The 21,298-nt window shown below is 54.2% G+C and overlaps 1 protein-coding gene across 2 annotated transcripts in view; it reads right to left on the bottom strand.

Annotated features, from left to right (window-relative positions):
* The window catches only part of BICD2 (BICD cargo adaptor 2), a 44,397-nt gene that overhangs the window by 14,728 nt on the left and 8,371 nt on the right, over window positions 1-21,298 (bottom strand). For both annotated transcript variants that reach the window (XM_035029254.1, XM_035029253.1), the window contains exon 2: window positions 376-588. In XM_035029254.1, coding sequence (XP_034885145.1) covers window positions 376-588 — 213 coding nt within the window. The remainder of the gene's footprint in view (window positions 1-375; window positions 589-21,298) is intronic.

Below are 21,298 nucleotides of genomic sequence, written 5' to 3'. Positions count from 1 at the left end.
TCTCTGACCCCCAACCAGGGGGGTGACTGCTCCCCACTGTTGCCAGCCCCTGGGCTCTGTCCCAAACCAGCCCTATGGGATCCTGACTGCTCCGTACCGTCCCATCGGAAGTGAGGCACTCAGAACCATGTGTCCCTCTGGTCACCTGTCTCTGCCCCCCAAGTAAACAGAGGGCAGAGAGTAGGGCCCCCTGCCCTTCTGGATGACAACCCAGGGGTCCCGAGGCCATGGCCAGGACTCGCTCACACGGGCTCCGCGCTGCACCCGCTGTCCCTGCCGCTCGCCCACCCCACCTCGAGGGCGGCAGCGCAGCCTCCCACCTCCCAAAGGGCACCAGACACTCGCCCTCCCCTCCCCACTGGGCGTGCCCATTACCTCCTTCAGCTCCTGCGCCACGGAGGCCAGGCGCTCATTCTCCGACTGTGTGTTGGTGAGCACGTTCCGTAGCTGCTTCAGCTCCGTCTGCAGCTCTAGCACCTTGCGCACATAGTACTGCTCCTTGGAGGCCGACTCCTGGATCAGGCTCTCCTCGCGGCTCTCGCCGTCCGCGGCCACCTTCTTGTGGTTCGTGTGTGCCTGTCCAAACGCCTGTGCAGAGACCAGATGCTTGTAAGAGGGAGGCCGACGCTGGCTAGCCCTGCGGCAGGACTCCCTCTGGGGACGCGGCTCATGCAAGTGCCCAGGAGCTGGACATTGAGGAAGGACATGATTGGACACGGGGGGAGCTGGATGGGGGCCACTGGCCACTGGAGGGGTACTGGACACCTAAGGGCTACACAGGGCTGCAGGGCCAGTGGTCGGGTGGGGGTAGGGACAGGGAGGAGCTAGGTGGGGCTGATGGCCGAGCAGGGCCAGGCAGGGAAGGACCTGGGCCCAGCTGAGGGACTGGCTAGGGGCCCAGAGAGAGGAGGTGGGTATGGGGCCCCCAGCAGCACAGCCCCTTTCCGGAGTCAGGCTGCTGACCTAGGGGCCAGGCAGGGAGATCCTACCCTACCACCAGGACAGGTCTGCGGCCCCCACAGCACCCCTCTGCCCCACTCCAGATGGAGAAACCGAGGCTCAGGGAGGCACCCTTCCACTGCCTGATCTTGACCCGTCTGCTCACCCATCCTGGGAGGCCACTGAGACCAGGAAGGCCTGGGAGGGTGTGAGCCCAGGACTGGGCCGAGTGATGGGACAGGAGCGTGAACCAGGACACTCAGAACCAGTCGACAGACCAGGGCCTGGGCAGAGAGCAGAAAGTACCAGAGAGAGGGGAGAGGACGCTGCCATCCCCACCCTTAGACCCAGGGAGGGCTCTGGCTGCAACAGGCCAGGGGGCACTGCGCCCAGGTTCAGGGAGGAGACCCCATGGGTGAGCACAACATGGCAGGTGCAGCCGACCCAGTCCACGGGCTAGGTCCTGCGCGGGCTGCGGCCCCCATCCAGTGCCTCCATCCGACCACCTGGCACAGCCCCAGTCACCAGGACGCAACCCCCACGGGCCTGTGTGTGTCCTCCCCAGCGGCCCCCCTCCCAATGGCCACCCCATGCAGACTCTCTACAGGGCTCCCGGCTCACGGAAGAAAAACAAAATCCGGGGAGGGCTACCGAAGAAGAAAGTAGTTGATGTCTTTAAGTCTTGAGAGAAACAAGCGCATTTTCGCTTATTTGCTATTTGATATGAAGTCTAGGAATTCCGTCTAAGAAAACAATTAGGAAAATATGCATAAAGATAAGGGTGTTACTGAGCAGCACCATTTCTGATAATATATCAAAACACAGAAAGCCAGTGGGGGACTGGTAAATGAAGTGGGGTCTCTCCTTCCCGAGGACAGGTCTTGCTCATCTGCCCCCAGCTGCCCCCACGGCCCGTTCCATGAAAATGCCAGTTTCCTTTCAAACCAAGTCAGCTCAGCTCTGATTCCTGATGCTGTCCTCCTCCATCCCGGTCCCAAATAAAAGACCAAACAAAGCACAGATCCATGTCTACACAAGACCTGGCCCAACCTGGTGGCAGCCCTGACCCCCAGCTGCACAACACACTCCTGAACCCCAGGGTGGAGTGTGGACATCTCACCAGGCATTGGGTCAATCATCAGAGGCTGTCCCAAGGCCAGACGGCTGAACACTGTGACACCAGGCTGCCAGCCTCAGCCCGAATCTTCACCTCTGCGCAGTCCCCAGCCCAGCCCACGAGCACCGAGGCGGGTGACCCTCCTGCGGAGCTAGTAAGACAGTCACAGTGACTGGGTCTGGCTCCTGGGTGCGAAAGCTACCATTAACAGGGAACTCTGTGTGACTAAGCACCAGAGAGTGAGGGGAAGCGCAGGTGAGCTTCGCGACAGCCCTGTCCCCACCGAAGGACCTCCCGTCCTGGTGCTGAGAGAGAGAGAGACGATGGCAGGCAGACCAGCAGACCTTCAGTAAGGAGGCGGTGCTGCAAGACGCTGGACAGGGCAGCAGAAGGGGCCGACCGCGGACAGAGGGCACAATCAGTGCAAACCTGGGAGAGGGCCACCAGCAGCAAGCAGGGACATGGAGCCGGTCAGCGCTCTCTGGTCCTGACCAACAAAGCTGACGGGCGCAACCTGACGGCATCAAACTCTGTCCCAGAACAAAGCCTGAGAACACACAGGAATAAAGGCACCAGCTCCCAACTCCATGAAACTGGCGGCAACAGGGAAGGGAAACTGGTCCACCACAATGGGGAGAACTCACCATCGCCCCGGCAGAGCCAGGAGACGAGCAGGCTCAGGACACAGAGCACACACGGCCCATGCGGAGCAGTGACCCAGAAGACACGCAGCATGGAAGGACAGGGAGTGACGCGAGGGGGCGACGGATGGGATTACCAGCCAGTTACACAACATAGAAGACTAGTAAGCTTGAAGAAACAGCACCAAGACTACCCAAAACAAAACACAGAAAAAGAAAGACTGAAAAACCAGAGAGCAGAGTGAGCTGGGGTCAAACATGGGTAACTAGAGTCCCAGGGAAGAGGCAGGGTGAGGATAAACGAAGTACTTGAAAACCATAATGGCTCAAAAATTTCCAAATTTGATAGAAACTATAAATCTACAGATGGTAGCAGCTCATCCGCCCCTGAGCACAAGCACGATGAGAGAAACTACACCAAGGCGTATCACAAAATTGCCTAAAACCAGTGAAGCAAAGGACACACTAAAATCACCCAGAGAAAAGAAACAAGTATGAGATGACGGCAGATTTCTCTGATGAGTCAGGAGACAGTGGAACCACTCTGAGAAAACAAAACAAACCTATTAACGAGAGGGCTACACCCAGTGAAAACTCCACAGAGTTCAGACAAGAGCTGAAAAAATTTATCACCTACAGACCTGCATTACAGACATTAAATAAAATCCTTCAGGCAGAAGAAAACCAATACCAGATGGAAATCCAGATTTAGGAGGAGTGAAAAGCACCAAAATTATAATTATGGAACAAATATAAAAGACTTGCTCTCCTTATTTAAGTCCTTTTAAAGATTAACTAGAAACTCAATGCAATCCCTATCAAAATTCCAATGGCCTTTTTTGCGGAAATGGAAATTCATATGGGATTGCAAAGGGCCCAAAACAGCTAAAACAATATTGAAAACAAAGCAGGAATACTCAAATTCTCTATTTCAAAACTTAATATAAGGGCGCCTGGGTGGCTCAGTTGGTTAAGCGACTGCCTTCAGCTAGGTCATGATCCTGGAGTCCCGGGATGGAGTCCCACATCGGGCTCCTGGCTCAGCGGGGGGTCTGCTTCTCCCTCTGACCCTCCCCCCTCTCGTGCTCTCTCTCTCTCTCTCTCTCAAATAAATAAATAAAATCTTAAAAAAAAAAAAAAAAAAGACTCCAGAAATAAACCCTTGCATATGTGGTCAATTGATTTTTAACAAGAGTACAAAGATAATTCAGTGATGAAAGAATAGTTTTTCACACTGTTGGTGGGAACACAAGCTGGTGCAGCCACTCTGCAAAACAGTATGGAAGTTCCTCAAAAAGTTGAAAATAGAGCTACCATACGATCCAGCAATTGCACTACTGGGTATTTACCCCAAAGATACAAAAGTAGGGATCCGAAGGGGTACGTGCACCCCGATGTTCATAGCAGGAATGTCCACAATAGCCAAACTGTGGAAAGAGCCAAGATGTCCATCAGCAGATGAATGGATAAAGAAGATGTGGTATATATATTCAATGGAATATTATGCAGCCATCAAAAGGAATGAGATCTTGCCATTTGCAACGATGTGGATGGAACTAGAGGATATTATGCTAATCAAAATAAGTCCGTCAGAAAAAGACATGTATCATATGATCTCACTGATATGAGGAATTCTTAATCTCAGGAAACAAACTGAGGGTTGCTGGAGTTGGGGGGTGGGAGGGACGGGGTGGCTGGGTGATAGACATTGGGGAGGGTATGTGCTATGGTGAGCACTGTGAATTGTGTAAGACTGTTGAATCACAGACCTGTACCCCTGAAACAAATAATACATTATACGTTAAAAAAAAAAAAAAAGAAGATAGTAGGAAGGGAGAAATGAAGGGGGGGAAATCGGTGGGGTAGACAAACCATGAGAGACTATGGACTCTGAGAAACAAACTGAGGGTTCTAGAGGGGAGGGGGGTGGGGGGATGGGTTAGTCTGGTGATGGCTATTAAAGAGGGCATGTATTGAATGGAGAAAAAAAAAAAGAATAGTTTTTCAACAAATGGAGCTGGGACAAATGGATATCCACATGCGAAAGAATGAAGTCAAATCCCTACCTCACATCACGTACACAAATTAACTCAAAATGGATCAGAGACCTAAATGCAAGAACTACAACTAAAACTCTCAGGAAAAAAAAAAGGGATTAATCTTCGTGACCTTATTGGCAATGGATTCTTAACATTGACACCACAAGCATGAGCAAAAACAACAAAAATAGATAAACTTGACTTCAGCATAATTAAAACATTTGTGTATCAAAGGACACTATCAAGTGAAAAGACAAGCTATGCAATAGAAGAAAATACTTTTTTTTTTTTAAGATTTATTTATTTGGGGACACCTGGGTGGCTCAGTGGGTTAGGCGTCTGCCTTCGGCTCAGGTCATGATCCCAGGGTCATGAGATCGAGCCCTGCATCGGGCTCCCTGCTCAGTGGGGAGTCTGCTTCTCCCTCTCCCACTCCCCCTCCCACCTGGGCATGCACTCTCTCGCTCATTCTCTCTCGCAAATAAATAAAATCTTAAAAAAAAAAAAAATCCCTAAATATTTGGCAACTAAATAACACACTTCTAAGTAATGTATGGATCAAAGATGAAATCAGAAGGGAAATACTAAGTATTTTTAACTGAATAAAAATGAAATGAATGTGAGAATTTGTGGGACACCACTAAAGCAAGTACTTAGGAGGATATTTATAGCACTAAACGACTATTTAGAAAACAAGAACAATCTAGTCAATAACCTTAGCTTCCATCCTAAAAACCAGACCAGGTACTGTGTTGTGTGAAACTGAAGGCACAGCAAGCAGCCTGGCAGTGCTGAGCTGGTTAAGAGCCCAGTGCTCACGCCAGCTCACCGCGCTTGCTTCTGCCAGGGCTTTGCCCAAATGGTCCCAGGGCCTCCCCGGGCCAAGGGATGAAGGCTGCCACAGTCCTACTCCACATCCTAGGTAGTTTGGGATCCCCTGTACTGAGCACAGACCCAGTAAGACCCAACAGACTGGAGCACGGTCTGCACCCTCTAGTAGGCTCTGCATTCCTAAGGAGAGGGCTGTTTCTCATTTACGGTGGGTCTCTGGGCCCGTGTGCTGTCTGAAAGAGTTTAGCCAGGCACATCGGTCTTTTCTCAGCCATGTGCTTATGTATTTACTCAGACATTCAACCGACAAACACTGGACAGCATGAGTGGGGGAATGAGAAAGAGAACCATCACACCTTGCCCCAAGTCCTCATGAGCACTCACCCTCTGGTGGTGGGGGTGGGATTCGTAAGCCAACTAACTCAGGAAAACAGTAGGTGCTAATGCTAAGCACATGCCTGTTCTATGACCCTCAATTCCCACTCCTACGGGAGAGAAATATTTACATATGTGTTTAAAAACGCGTTTATAGGAGCATAATTTACAAAAGCCCCAGACCAGACAGTTCCCAGCAGTCTGTCAACAAGAGGAAAATTTGCCATCTAGTCAGGCACACGATGGAATACTACACAAAAATGAAAATGAGTAGATCACTGTTATACAGACAACAGAGATGAATCTCACATAATGTTGGAAGAAGCTAAACACGAAAAAGTATACACTGTGTGATTCCATCTACATGTACAGCTCCAAGAATAAGTGAAATGAATCGATGTGGTAGACGTCTGGGCAGTGGTGGCCTTTGGCTGGGATGGGCCCTCGAGGAAGGCTTGTGAAGCTAGAGGTTTTCCGATTCTTTTTTTTTTTTTTTTTAAGATTTTATTTATTTATTCATGAGAGACAGAGAGAGAGAGAAGCAGAGGGAGAAGCAGGCTCCCAAGGAGCAGGGAGCCTGATGCGGGACTCGATCCCAGGACCCTGGGATCATGACCTGAGCCGAAGGCAGACGCTTAACCGTCTGAGCCACCCAGGCGCCCTAGAGGTTTTCTGATTCTTGATCTGGGTGCTCCTTACGTGGGTGTGGGTGTGTTCAGCTTATGCAAGTTCACACTGACGACTTGTGCTCTGTTTTCCCCCAATAAAAAGTAAAAACAAAAACAAAAAACTAGAATAAGATCAGATGAAATCTAAAGAAAAAAAAGAAATAATAATGATCAGAGTAGAAATCAGTGAAATAGAAAAAAAAACATAAAGAAAAATCAATTAAATTGAAAAAGCAAGATCTTTGAGAAGGTCAAATTGATAAACTTCTAGCCAGACTACTGGGGGTACGGAAATTACCAGTACCAGGAATGAATGGTGATAGCATTACACAAACTAAAAATAATAATAGGGGAATATCATTAACAGCTTTACATCAATAAATTTGACAACTTAGTTGAAATGGACAAATTCCTTTTTTTAAAAGAAGATTTTATTTATTTATTTGAGAGAGAAAGAGAGAGAGAGAGGGAGAAGCAGGCTTCCGGCTGAGCAGGGAGCCCGATGTGGGGCTTGATCCCAGGACCCTGAGACCATGACCTGAGCCGAAGGCAGATGCTTAATTGACTGAGCCACCCAAGGGCCCCCAAAATTGTTAATATTAACAATATTGAGTCTTCTGGCCCATGAATGTTTATATCTTTATTTATTTAATTTCTCTCAGCAATACTTACAGCTTTTAGTGCATATGTCTTATACATCTTCTGTCAGATTTAAACATAAGCATTTCATATTTTTGATGCTATTTTAAGTAGCATTTTTAAAATTTTCACTTTCTGATTGTTCATTCCTTGTACGTAGAAGTGTTTGATTTTGGTACATTAATCTTGTATCTTGCAACCTGGTTAAACTCACTCTCACTAGAGAACTCTGTAGATTCTTTTGGACTTTCTTTCCTTATTTTTTTTTTTTTTAAAGATATATTTATTGGGGCACCTGAGTGGCTCAGTCGGTTGAGTGTCTGCCTTCAGTTCAGGTCATGATCCCAGGGTCCTGGTTTCGAGCCCCGCATCGGGCTCCCCGCTCCGCGGGAAGCCTGCTTCTCCCTCTCCCACTCCCCCTGCTTGTGTTCCCTCTCTCGCTGTGTCTCTCTCTGTCAAATAAATAAATAAAATCTTTAAAAAAAAATAAAAGTATTGGGGCGCCTGGGTGGCTCAGCCGTTGAGCGTCTGCCTTCGGCTCAGGTCATGATCCCAGGGTCCCGGGATCGAGCCCCGCATCAGGCTCCCTGCTCAGCAGGAGGCCTGCTTCTCCCTCTCCCACTCCCCCTGCTTGTGTTCCCTCTCTCGCTGTGTCTCTCTCTGTCAAATAAATAAAATCTTTAAAATAAATAAATAAATAAATAAATAAATAAATAAATAAATAAATAAATAAATAAAATGGGTCATAAGCTTAAACATTCAAAGTATAAGACTTCCACGGGAAAACAAGAGAAAATGTTTGTGACCTTGGACATGACCTATTTAAAAAACTGGTAATTTGGACTTCAAAACTAAGAATTTCTGCTGCTTGAAAGACAAGAGAAGGATAGACCTCGAGGGCATTAGACAAAGTGAAGTAAATCAGGAAGAAATACTGCCCAATCTCTCTTATATGTGGAATCTAAGAAAAACCAAAAGCCATGCTCACAGATACAGAGAATGGATTAGTGGTTATTAGTGGTTAGGCAAAGAGCTGGAAATAGGTAAAGGGGGTTAAAAAAAAAAAAAAAAAGCAAAAAAAGGTAATTCTATTGAGTTTTCAAGGTCTTTATAAAATTAATAATAGCAATTTGGCAATCTAAATTCTTTATTTTCACATACTTCGGTGAGAAACATAAATAAATACACATGATCTTTGAAGACACTGGGAACCCATGTTACAGTGATCAGATTAAAAAAACCAAACAGGGACGCCTGGGTGGCGCAGTCAGTTAAGCATCCGACTTCTGGATTCAGCTCAGGTCCTGAACTCAGGGTCGTGAGTTCCAGCCCTGTGTAGGGCTCTGCGCTCAGCACGGAGTCGGCTTGAGAGTCTCTCTCTCCCTCTGCCCTTCTCCCACTCTCTCTCTAAAATAAATAAATAAATCTAAAAAAAGATTCTCAAGCTGGATACAAGAAACTATCCCCAGACGAATTCCAGCTATATGCTACTGATACATATACGGAATAGAAATAAGGATAAAGAAAGCTTAAAGTAAACAAACAGAGACACACCAAGCAACAGTAAGAAAGCTGACACGGTGACGTCAACAGCAGACAACATGAGCCTCCTAGACAAAAAGCACCGCCAGGAAGAGAGTCAAATGACAATGAGAAAACAAGTAGTTCACCAGCAAGTTTTGTTTAAAATCACGAAACTTTTAAATTGAGGTTAAATACACAACATAAAATTCACTGTCTTCACCATTTTTAAGTGGACAGTTCAGTAGCGTTGATGACATTCACACTGTTGTGCAACAATCTCCAGACTCTTTTCATTTAAAAAAAAAGGACAATGCAAAGACCAGGCACAGACTGAACAAAAATCTAGGCAAATCACACATCTGATAAAGGACTTCCATCCAAAACATAAGAGCTCTCAAAACTCAAAGTGAGAGAAACAACCCCATAAAACATGAGCAGAGGAACTGAGCAGATACCCCCCAAGAAGACGTGCACGGGCAGGAATCAGGGACTGGGGAGGAGAATGCGTGGCCGGCCCGCACTGCCCACCCACGGGCGTGGACAACGGTGTGGCCGCTGATCGTGCAACCGGGCAGCTTCCCGATGAAGAGCAGAGCAGACACCTGATAGAAGGCACACCGTCCGCTCCTAGGTCTTCACAGAGAGTCGGCAGGAGTACCTGCGGCAGCTGCGAAACCGCGCTGAATCGGCGCGGGGAGGCCGGCAGGGGGAGCTCCTACGCCCTACCACGCTTCAGATCCAGGCGCTCCCTCAGTGACACCTCCTGGAAGCTGTCCTCCCGCAGGCCTCCTGCCCCAGTGGGGAGACCCCGACCCTGTGCTCGCTGCCCCAGCTCACTGGCTGGGAGGCTGGGGGTCTGAGACGTGAAGGCCGTGCCCCCGGTCATTCAGCCCTGGATTTCTTCTGACCGAAGCATCCTCACCCGCTCCGTGCACCACCTCGAAACCTGCCTCCCTGTCCCAGGAGGCGCACAGAGCAGCAGCGTCCACCAACGGACGGCGGTGCCCAGCGGTGGGCACGCGCGTCCTCAAAGCATCCCCTGCCCTGCCGTGCCCCTCCCAGGCCAGTGTCCGCTGGAGGGTCCCCAAACGTCATTGGCTGCTCTGAGGAAGAAAGGTGGCGCCCTCCTGGACCCCAAGACGCACTCAGGGCTCTGAGCTAGTGGCCCTGGAGGTACCAGCAGCAGCGCTGGTGTGAGGTTCCCCTAGGGGCTGCCCTGGCCACGGGCGGGGCGACACTGTTCCTGACATGGGTTCCGGGGCACACCCAGCCTGGCGAGCCCCAACATGGCCTCGCAAGCCCAGGCATGAGGTCACAACCAGTCCTACCTCAAGTTCATCCCTGCCCTTGTGGACACCACAGACACCTGCAGTCAGGGCCAGACTTGGCGAGGGGCAGGGGGCTGGGTTTGCCCAGTGTGGAGGGTCCCCGGGCTGGGCCAGGGGGAGCGGAGGAAGCAGCATGAGCACAGCCTAGGCAGGAGGTGTCAAGCTCTTCCCAAAGCTTTAGGAGCCACGGTGCTTTTCCAGCGGGGAGGGCCTGGGCAGGGAGGCTCAGCGGAGGCAGAGGGCTGTGGGGGGGGCAGGGTGGGGGAGAGTCTGGCCCGGGGCTTCCCCCAGGGGGCCGGGCAGGAGCTCAGGGTGCCCGCGGGGCGTCCCCACTCTCCTGTCTCCCCCGAGGAGCCAAGGTGACAGGAGGTGGGGGACAGCTCCGGGCGGGTCCCTGGCCAGACCTTCCTCACTTGCCTGGTTGCAATCACAGCAGTCCCAGTGTGCTGTGGTCTGAGCACGGTCTCTCACACACGCACACACAGCATTTCCAGCCGGCACCAACATGCCGAGACCCCCAGCAGTCCCCACTGGTACATGGGGGCCCCAGATACCCGGCCCCCACCGGGCCCCCACTACCCCATGAGGCTGAGATCCAGAGACAAAAGCAGGACAGAGGGTAAGAGCTTTGCTGACCCCCTGAGAAGCACCCCTGGCCCGGGGTCAGCACGCCGCAGCCCAGCCAGCCACATCTGCCCAGGCCTGGTTCTGCAGGTGAAGTTGTACCTGAACGGGGAAGCTGAAGCAGCCGGTAGGATGCTGGGGCCACTGTCCTAAGGCCATGGGCTCAGAGAGGGTCCCTGGGTCCCAGGTCCACACACAGGTCAGCAACCAGCCGGGGACGGAGAGCCTGCTGCCCGCAGGGGGTATGTGCACCTTCCAGGCAAAAGGCTCCGTCAGCCTGTCCCTAACCGGCCCAGCTCAGGGCACAGGCCCCTCGAGGAGATATGAGGTCCCTAGAGGCCCCAATCTCGGACCCTGCCCCACCCGGAGGGAGAAGCCAGGCAGCCCCTCTGGGCAGGTCATCCAGCACAGGGACAAAGATGGGAGGGTGGGGACAGGGGGGAAAACAGGAAGAGACCCCAAGCAGCTCCACACTTGGTACCAAATCTGTACCAGTCAGGGTTCCCCAGAGAACACATCGGTATAGACACAAGAGATTTATTACAGGAGTTGGCTCAGGCGGTTACAGAAGTGGGGAAGTCCCACAGTCGGCTGTCTGCAAGCCGGAGACAGACCCAGGAGAGCCGGAAGGGGTGTCTGAAGGCCCAAGGACAGAAGATGGACGTCCCAGCTCAGGGGGAAAGAGAATTCACCCTTCCCATTTTTGCTCCACGGGGCCAGAGGGAGTGGATGACGCCCGCCCACACAGAATCACATGCTAATCCCTTCCAGAGAGACACACCCAAAAGTCCTGTTTCCCAACAACTGGGTGTCCCTTAGCCCAGCCAAACTGACACAAAATTAACCATCACACTGGTGTGGGGTCTGTGGCAATGACTCCCTACTCCGTCCTGTGGGGTGCAAGCAGCCACAACAACACAAAGGACTGAAACTCTGATAATGAGCCCCGGCCGGTGGCCACACGTGGCCCTGGGGCAGCCGTCTGCGGACCCCCGGTCTGAGCCAGCACCTCCCTGTCATCTGGCATCCACTTCCTGTGCTTGCTATACAAGAACTCTAAGTGTATGCTGGAGGGGCCTGTCCCCGAGCCCGGTCAGGCCTGGGGGGAGCCCTGGACAAGGAGCCCCTTCCTCCCCGGCTGTGGCTGAGCCCAGCACCCGGCCGGCAGGAGCGTGGGCACGAGCGGGGCGGTGCCCATGGCACACCGGGCTGGGCACAACATGCCCAGCCCGGTGCTGAGGCAGCTGGTGGGACCAGGCCCGGGAGAAACAGGACTCGTCGAGCTAGAAGAGCAAGCCCCCAAGGGACTGCCCCCACCCATGTGGCCCCAGAAGGCAGTTCATCTGCTCTGCAGTGGCCTCGCCGTCTGCCCCCCAAAGAGAACCATCAGCAGCAGGTCATCCGCCCTGGCCACAGAGGCTGACCCTCAGTTTCTGACACGCGTACGTGGGGCCAGAAACAGGTCTGCACTGAGAGACAGAACGAGCCTGCTCCTGACCCCAGGCGGGGCCTGGCTTCCTGGAGAAGGGCCTGCATCAGCAGGGCGGAAGCGGCAGTGGGAAGCAGGCCTCCAGGCGGGGCTGCTCTGGAGGAGCTTTCTTCCCAGACCAGCCTGGCCGTCTGAGGCAGCGGGCACAGCACACGCCAAGCCAGAGAAAACCAGGGGAGGGAAGGCGTAGGTCCGGGAAGCCGTTTCCACAGTGAGGCTGGGATCTAGGATTCTTGGCCGCCCCCCGGTGCTGGAACTCCTGGGCTGACCCAGACACACGGCGCACCCCCCTTTCCCCGAAGGGCCACTAAGCTGAACCCCCAAGTCCTGCCAGCCCCCTGTCCTCCTGCCCCCCTCCCCGCAGCTCTGGCGTGCTTGCTGTGTGCCTGGGAAGACAACAGACACTGCCGGGCCCCCAGACAACTCTGTCCCAGCTGGGGGCCCAAAGCCTGGCACCCCGGGAACCTTAGAATGGCCAGAATCACTCCCTCGGTTCACCAATGGTCTCGAGCAGAGTGAGGAGCCCCTAAGGCGTCCCTCACCTCTTTTCCGGTTCAAAATGGTGTCTACCAGAATCTTGCCCTGGAGAGCAGCGTCTCAGAGCAAGTGTGTCCCCAGAGCCCTCGAGTGGGTCACGCAGGCCAAGCAGCACATGGGGGTGGAGGGGTCACGCCTTCGCCACCTGCTTCTGCCCCGAGGGAGGGCAAGCAGCCGTGGGAGCCACAAGGAAGAACAGCAACTCAAGGCCAATGCCAGCCAGCAGCCTGTGCTCAACAGATATGGATCGACTGACAGACTCCCGTCAAAACTGGTACACGTAGGCCACGGTGCTGCCGCAGTCACTCAAGTCACGGGGATCCGGGGACTCCAGGGTGACACTGTGACTCAGGCACTTCTGCATGGTCAGCTCCTCCTGCAGAAGCCCACCAGCCCCACAGGAGCCTCGTTAAACGCAAGCAGGGTTGAGGCCCGTGAACCGGGTACAGATACAAGCCCGGTGCTGCCGTCACGGCATAAAGGTTTTATAACACTAAGGGAGTAAAGTCTCCATCGCAGACAATCCATCCTATCCACACGGCACTCACGGCGCAAACAGCCTGGCACTAAATACGCAATACTGACAAAGATCCAGAGTCTGGGACATTTAGCACTATGCAAGTCAAGCGGAACTGGCGTCAACGCCGAGAAGACGCAACAGCAGAATGACAGGCACAAGCTTCCTTCCAATCAGAGAGTTTCCCAAAGGGAACGGTACGACAACAGGATGGGCTGACCTCATAATGATCTCAACAGAAAAAGTCGCACATGCATGTTGTGTGCCTGGGTAGAGCAGAATAAAAATAGGTGCTTCTCAAGTTTTCTATAAATCCAAAACTGGTCTATTTAAAAATATATTAGCGTGCTCCCCAACACATGAAAACTGACCTCTTCACTAATATCTGTACCAAAGAGTCCACACAGAACAGGCACCAGAAAATCGAGTTAACAAAAAGCAGAAACATCTCCTATCAGCACTTGGGGATCACTGCCAAAACGGTACTGTGTCGGGGCAGGGGATGCGCTAAAATACACTTCAGTGATAAAAAGAAACACAGAGACTCAACAAAGTAAACAGACAAAAGTCTCAGATAGGGAAGTGCCACAGCAAAAGCCCAAAAGCAAAATAAAAAAGCAAAAGCAACTAAGCTGGTGTCTTTTCTCCACCTGGCGATGGTTTTAGCCAGGGTGGTGGTCTGCGTGGGGCACCTGCCCCTCAGTCCTGAGATGATGTGTTCGCTGGGGCAGGGCTGGGGCTGGACCCCAGAGCCTCGCTGTTCACCACCACGTCCAGTCCCAGCACGAGACAGGACGGAGCGGCGGGCACCCTGGGCTCAGTGGACACGCTCATCCAGGAGCTCCCCCAATCCTCCCTGCACGGGGGGCCCAAGGGTACCCACGCCGGAGGTGTGCTCAGAGAGTTGGGAGGCCCCAGGAAACAGAGCTACGCTTCACCGGGAACGCCAACCCAGCAGCACCAACACAGTGCGGTTCTAAAAATACTGACTCGGCGCCTGGCAGGGATCAGCGTGCAGCTGGCCCTACAGCGTGTCGGAAGGCAACTACACTCACTCCTGCCACCGACAGAGTAAGTGCAGAAAGGCAAGAACCCCACCCACACGAAGATGCGCCCGCGATGACCAGCCTCGCTGCTCAGCCAAAGCTCTACAAAATGGGCGTGGGAGCTTTCTTCCTGACATCATAGCAAGAGCATCTGCGCGCCAGTAAGTCCATCTAGACGGATGAGCGCTGGCGTTCACCAAGGGCGAGTGAATTAGTAAGTATCAGACAAGCCCTGGGGTCCCATCCCTGGAAAGGACAAGGCAAGGGAACCTGTGCCCACACGTCACAGAGGCCGGGAGACACGGAAGAAAGGACGAGAGGTGATGATTTCACCCAGGAAATGCAACGAGGCACACCTCCAGAAAGCTCGCTGACAGATCTCCGATCCTCTCAAAGTAAGTTGTTAGGTAGGGATACGTAATTGTTGCAACATCAAAACACAGTAACCCTTCTACCTTAACTAGAACCCCAACACTTAGTCCTAGGAAAGGACAGCAACTCTGGTGGGAGGACTGAGCCGGAGCAGGAGGGGGGCCCCACACCACGCAGGCAGGACCACCACACGCCTGGAGACAGCTGCCCCAGACCCTCTGGGGTCACGGCAGAGCAGCGGTGAGATTCATCCCGACCATGAGCAAGCAGAAAGACTCTCGCCCTCACCTCCTGAAAAGCTGTAAAGGTGTAATTCACATGCCGTAACATTCACCCTTTCCATGGGTACAAATCAGTGGATTTTAGCATATTCACGGGGTGGTGCGACCATTTTCACGACTGCCACGTTCTCATCACCCCAAAAAGAAGACCTCACCCCCACCGGCAGTCGCTCCCTGGCTCCCCTGCCCCAGACCCTAAAAACGACCAGTGTACGTCTCTGCCTGCAGGTCTGTCTATTCGGGACACTTCACAGAAGGGGCACCTCCCACCATGTGACCGCTGTGACTGGCCTCTTGGGAGCCCTTGGAAGCGTCGCGTTCCAAGGTTCACCCACGTGTGGCGTGTCCCTTCACTTCGCTTCGCTTCGGGGCTGCTCAGAACGATGCCACTCTGAACACTCATGGAGCATTTGTGTGGACACCCTGTTCGGTGTCCTGGGCATACACACAGGGGCAAACCGCTAGGTCGCATGGTGACTCTGTGTTTAATGCTTCGAGGACCCGCCACACCATTTGCCAAGGCAGCTGACCGTCTTACTCTCCACCGGCCAAGTGTGGGTTTTGATTTCTCCGCATCAAGCATCATCAACACTTGCTGTCTTTGATTAGCCGTCCCAATGGGTGTGTGAGGTCCCCTCCCGTTAAAAGACCCATAACAGTAACAACACTGGCCACCACTCACACGAGTGCCTTCACCATATCACTTCACTTAATGCCAGTCTCAAAGTTCTCAGGAGGATTCGCGTTCATGTTTTTTAGGAGGAAGAAAGTAAGGCCCTGAGAGGCGGAGGCCTCAGCTGTCCCCAGGAGAGGACCACTGGGGCTCTGGCCACCCCACCCCTCAGCTGCGCCTCCTGCGCACCAGCGTCAGAACCACTCACTACCCGACGACGGGAGGATCCGCCCAGATAACTCCAACGCATCAGTAAGAAAAAGGCAGACACCTTCCAGAAACGCTGGCGACGGTCCTGAACGGCTCTTCACAAAGGAGTGCCTCCAACCGACCAGTCAACAAAGGACTGGCTGCATGAGAGGGGCAGGAGAGGGCCGGAGCCAGCAACCAAGGGATGCGTACGGGACAGATGGCCCGAGGAGGCCCCGAGGCACAAGTGGCGCTCACACAGCAGCCAGAACAGAGCTGCTCCAAGGCCCAGCCCACAGCCCTGCTCAGCGGGTGGCCCAGCTCCCAAACCCCCAGCCCCCCACCAGGCCTCGGCACCCCTCCAGCTCTGACTGGGTCCAGGGAGGAGATGCCACAGATGGGAGAGGCCCCGCGGGGGGGGGTTCAGGAAACAACCTAAGCCCTGAGCACTTCACGGTCTGTGCCAACGGGAGCCCATTAGCTTCTCTCTCATGGGAAAGCTCTCCTTGCACAGAGAAACCAGACTCTGAGAGCAAGTGACTCCCTATCACCTCCCAGGTACGGCCGCCAGAGGAGGCAGGAAAGAGGCAGAGATCGGAGGGCAGAACCCACACCTGGCCCTATTTAGCTGCCTTGCCTCAAAATCACCCGGGGAGCCAGAAACATCTGTTCACAGGTGCAGGCGCACCTGCTAGGCGGCCCGTCCCAGTCTTGGGGTGCCGGACCTGGAATCTGGAATGTTGTGGTTTACTGGGGCAGTGCCTGTTAATCCCCAGATCTGGCTGAGGCTGGTCACACTGGTCCTCAGCCCCACTTCACACGACTTACGGAGATTATCTCCCTCCTGGCGCACGGCCCTGCACCCCCAGGCGCTGGGTAACTGAAGCGGCAGAGCCCAAGGAGGGCCTGGCCTTTTTGCCAGGGGACCAGGGCGGCTATCTGTGCGTGTCTGTCCTGGACAAGGGCAGATGGGTTCCACTCATGGGAATCACCAGGAAAGGCGAGCATGCAGATGCACACAGAGCCTTGCACCCCGGTAACCCCTACATCCCCAAGCAGGAGGTGTGGTGACTCAGGCACCGACTGGGCACCCGCCTCAGACAGGAAGCCAACCATTAACACAAAGGTCTGCAAGAGAACCTGATCGCTGCAGAGGCCAGCAGGGCCCTTGCGGCCAGGTGGTGCGAAGGCACCTGCTGGTGACCCTCCTGATGGGGCAGCTGGGAGCACAAGCATCTCTTCATCTCCTTACAGGTGAGTTACGCACCCATGTCAAAAATGAGGGCTGCTTACAAGACAGAATCATCTGGGTAGCAGCCAGAGACGCTCTGGAATCTTCCATCCCTCGAGATCCATCCCACCCTGATTAATGCAACCCACCACGTGAAGAAGGGTTCAGCCCCACCTCACAGTGAATCCCAACAAGTGGGAGACACGGGACGGCCAGCAGGAGCCTGTGAATTCCCTCAGTCCAACACAACCCGAAGACCAGTACTCTTACCATTTCGGTTCACAGACAGAGAGTCGAGCTGGGGAAGGAAGGGCCCGAACCCCTAAATACACAGTGTAGGCCGGGGCAGGCCTGGCCTATGGAAATGCAAACACCAGTGGGCCCAGGGCACCCCATACCTAGCACCAGGTGTGCACCCACTCAGTGGATCAGGCGAGCCCACGCCTGGCAGGTGACAGATATTCAGTAAATGCCTATGCATGGTCCAGAGGCCAGGCAGGACATGGGGACCCTGCAGGGGTGAAGGGCCCACACGAGAAGTCGGTGGGTGGGGACAACAGGTCCAGCGAATACACAGGGGCTAGGCAGTCTGCTGGGAAGGCTGGAGGTGCTATGGGTTCCGGGGTGGGGGTGGTGGTTCTGAGGCAGCTAGAGAACAGACCCTCTTTGGATTGGGAACTTACGCTGGGAAGGGGGGCAGCCCCCTCGTGGACTTGGGAGTCTCCTCCCGGGAACAGGGACGTCCTCTTGGGATGGGGGCCCCCTCCTGGGAACGGGGGGCAGATGGAGGCTGTGGGCACACTCACACAAACTCTGCCCAGCTGACAACCCTCACCCATCATACCAGCGTGTCAAGGGCCCGTCCCTGTCCCAGGCCCAAGTGGACCATGTGTGACATCTGTCCTCCATTGACCCACCCTTCCCACTGGTGGCTTCTGGCCTCAGTTTCCCTCGGAGCACCTGCACACTGGCTGTGGGGATCAGACGAACCAGACCTGAGGACTGACGCCCACATGGGAACAGAATGCGGCTGCCGAAGGATGGTTGTCACCCCCGCCCGTCCCATCCACCCACATTTGTCCCATCGCCAACCACGCACCCCAGCTGCCCTGGGCAGCGTCCAAACATTAAGCTGCTTTTAGAAAGCTGGGAATCCACTCCTGGGCGGGAGGGATTTAGCCAGAATCGGTGCATTTAGAGAAGATTACTCCCTAATTGCCTCAGTGTCAGCAGGCAGGCTTCTGGCCAGCTGAGCCTCAGGGCTGGGGCGGTCCCCAGGGACCTGGGTGGACCCAGAGGCCAGTCCCAGGGCCGGAGGCAAGCCCCTGTGTTCCCGCACTGCTGACCGGCCACCGCGAGCCCCGCTGAGCAGCCTTAGGCCACGGCACAAAGGGTGGCTGCCCGGCCCCCGTCTGCCCGGTGCCTCCCGATGGCCGGAGCTCACCCGGACAGCAGCCTGTGTGGGCTCGCTCCGCCTCTAATCTCAGCACGTCTTCTCTGTTACTAGCCGCGCAGTAAAGGGACACCCGGCAAGCCACATGGTCAGCAAGTGGCCAGAGACTCTACCTCAGGACCCAGAGCCTACGAACTTGGGGACAGACGTGTCCGCAGCTGTGGCCAAGGCGAGACGGTGGGTCTCAGAGTAGCCCCCGCATCTGGCATCCTGTCCTGCTGGCCCTGGCCGGGTGACTGCCAGGTGCCCCCCAGGAACAGGTGCAGGATCACCCGCCGGGAGGGGCTCCCACTGTCTGGTCCCCCACCTTGCCCCTCCACCCCGCACACCTGAGGTTGTCCGGAGGGGTGGGGCAGTCAGGCCCGTCCTGTGCTGTGACAAACGCAGTGTGCCCATGGCCCACGTCTCCGCTCCAGGACGCCCTCCTGTGGAGACCACCGGGGCCACCTCACGGCCATGACAAGAGCACCAGCACTGTGTCATGTGAGCGGCCACCCTGTCGACTGCCGCCCTGCGCCCTGGGCCAGGCTTCCCAGCCGCACCTCGGGCCTGAAAACAGGGGCACTCCAGACCTCAGCCGGTGCCAGCACAGAAGGGCGTCCCGCAGTGGAAGGGAGGCACTGAGAGAGCGCAGAGAAAGACGTGTGCTTGGCAGCAAGAGCATGTGGGAGCCCCACCCGGGCCGACCATAAATCCAGTGGGTTCCTGCAGACCTGTCCCAAAGCTGGCGACGAGGAGCAGCCACAGGGAGAGGCCAGACCCGGGGGCCCAACAGGCTGGAAAGAGGTTCCCAGAGGGTGGTGGGCACCTGAAATGACAGCGGAGGCACCTGAACCCAAACACTTCTGGAGAGACAGAGCGGCCCTGGAGCAGACAGCCAGTGGAACACCCATGGGGCGCGGGTCTCAGGTCTGTCCACTGGCTGGCCTCAGTGCACAACTCAAATGCACAGGCTGGTAAGTTTAGCAGATCACTGGGCTGGTTTATCAGGAATAAAGTCAACCCTCACTGGGCTGAACCCCAAGGGAAGGAAAACCACATGAAGACGCTGCCCTGTGGACCGCCTTCAGGGACGAGGGCACAAGGACACAGACGTACCACACTGGTCTTTTATCAAGAATCTCACCAACCGGGCTGGTGATTTTTCTTTTCTTTCTTTTTTTTTTTTTAATATTTTCTTTTTTTTTTTTTTTAAGATTTTATTTATTTATTTGAGAGAGAGAGAATGAGAGACAGAGAGCATGAGAGGGAAGAGGGCAGAGGGGGAAGCAGACCCCCCGCTGAGCAGGGAGCCCGATGCGGGACTCGATCCCGGGACTCCAGGATCATGACCTGAGCCGAAGGCAGTCGCTTAACCAACTGAGCCACCCAGGCGCCCCTGGTGATTTTTCTTTTTAACCATGTGCATTCTGTTACTTTTTGTCAAGATTTAAAAAAAGGACAATCACAGGCTGTCAGTGACCACAACCAACCTCATCAGCGCTGGGGTGAAGACCTGGGGAGCAGGCCCCTGTCAGGAGCAGAGTCACACAACAAAACCCCCGGGGCTGAGGGACACATGAAAAGACGGAAACCTAGTAAAACCAGTAACACACAATCAAGACAGTGGGATATGATCAAAAGGGTAACTGCACAGAACAATGGGACAGAACAGAGCACCTGCAGTCGGCCCATATACAGTGAACGGACCTTGGGGGGCATACAACGGAGCAAAAAACAGTCCAGTCTCTTCAACAAACTTGCAACACCCAGACACCCCCATGCGAGAAAGTGAGTCCGGGCACACCTTTATGCCCTTCACAAAAACTAACTCAAAACCAAGCCCTGACCTAACCACAAAATGACAGAACTTCCAGACAGAAACACAGCAGAAGAATCGGTGCAATCCTGGGTTTGGGGATGCAGATCTCGGCACCAAAAGCACAACCCACAAAAGCAAGATGGCACGAAAACTAAAACCGCTCTGTGGAAGACCCGGCTACAAGAGTGAAGAGACCAGCCACAGATGGGGAGGAATTACTTGCAAACTACAACTCGTGTCCCAAATACATCAAGAACTCCTAAAACAGTAAGAAACAACTCAATTTTCAAATGAGCCACAGATGAGAGCCGACACGTCACCAAGGACACAGACAGCAAACGAGCCCATGACAGGCTGCTCCACGTCGAGCATCATCGGGGGGCGCCAGCAAGATGGCACTCACGCTTCCCGGAGAGGCCAAACCCGGAGCACCGACCGCGCCGGACGCTGATGCGCACAGCAAGGGCAGACACGCACAGTCAGGCTGCAGGGACAGAGACCTGCGCAGCCGCTGCGGGAGAGTTTGGGGATTTCTTGCAAAACTAAACAAACTCCATCCAGCGATCACACGCCCAGTACAAGCGCCCCACGCAAGCACCTGTTTACAGCAGCTTTATTCATAATCGTGCAAAGCTGGAGGCAACCAAGATGCCCCGTCTGAACGGATAAACAAAGGGTGGGTATATCCACAGAAGAACGCAGGCAAATTTTAAAACATCCCTGAAGAAGTTGGGGGATCCTAGGAAGGAACACAGTTATGTGCTGAGCAGTCTAACTGTATTTCAAATGAATGACGCGACCTCACTGAGGGGACGGGGAACACGGTGCTTGCTCAAGCACCTTATCTGGAACCAGGTGGAGCACAGAAGACCAAAGGCACAGAAGCACTCCGCTCCAGGTGACACGGACACAGGTCAGCAGTTCTGACCTCCTGCGCGCCTGCGCTCCAACAGAGCGGTCACACGGCTGGGTGGCGGGTGGCGG

This window comes from Mirounga leonina, unplaced genomic scaffold, assembly GCF_011800145.1.
Source record: "Mirounga leonina isolate KUSES-001 unplaced genomic scaffold, KU_Mleo_1.0 Mir_224, whole genome shotgun sequence".
In the NCBI taxonomy this organism is placed as follows: Eukaryota; Metazoa; Chordata; class Mammalia; order Carnivora; family Phocidae; genus Mirounga; species Mirounga leonina.
This window is presented reverse-complemented; position numbering and strand designations above follow the sequence as displayed.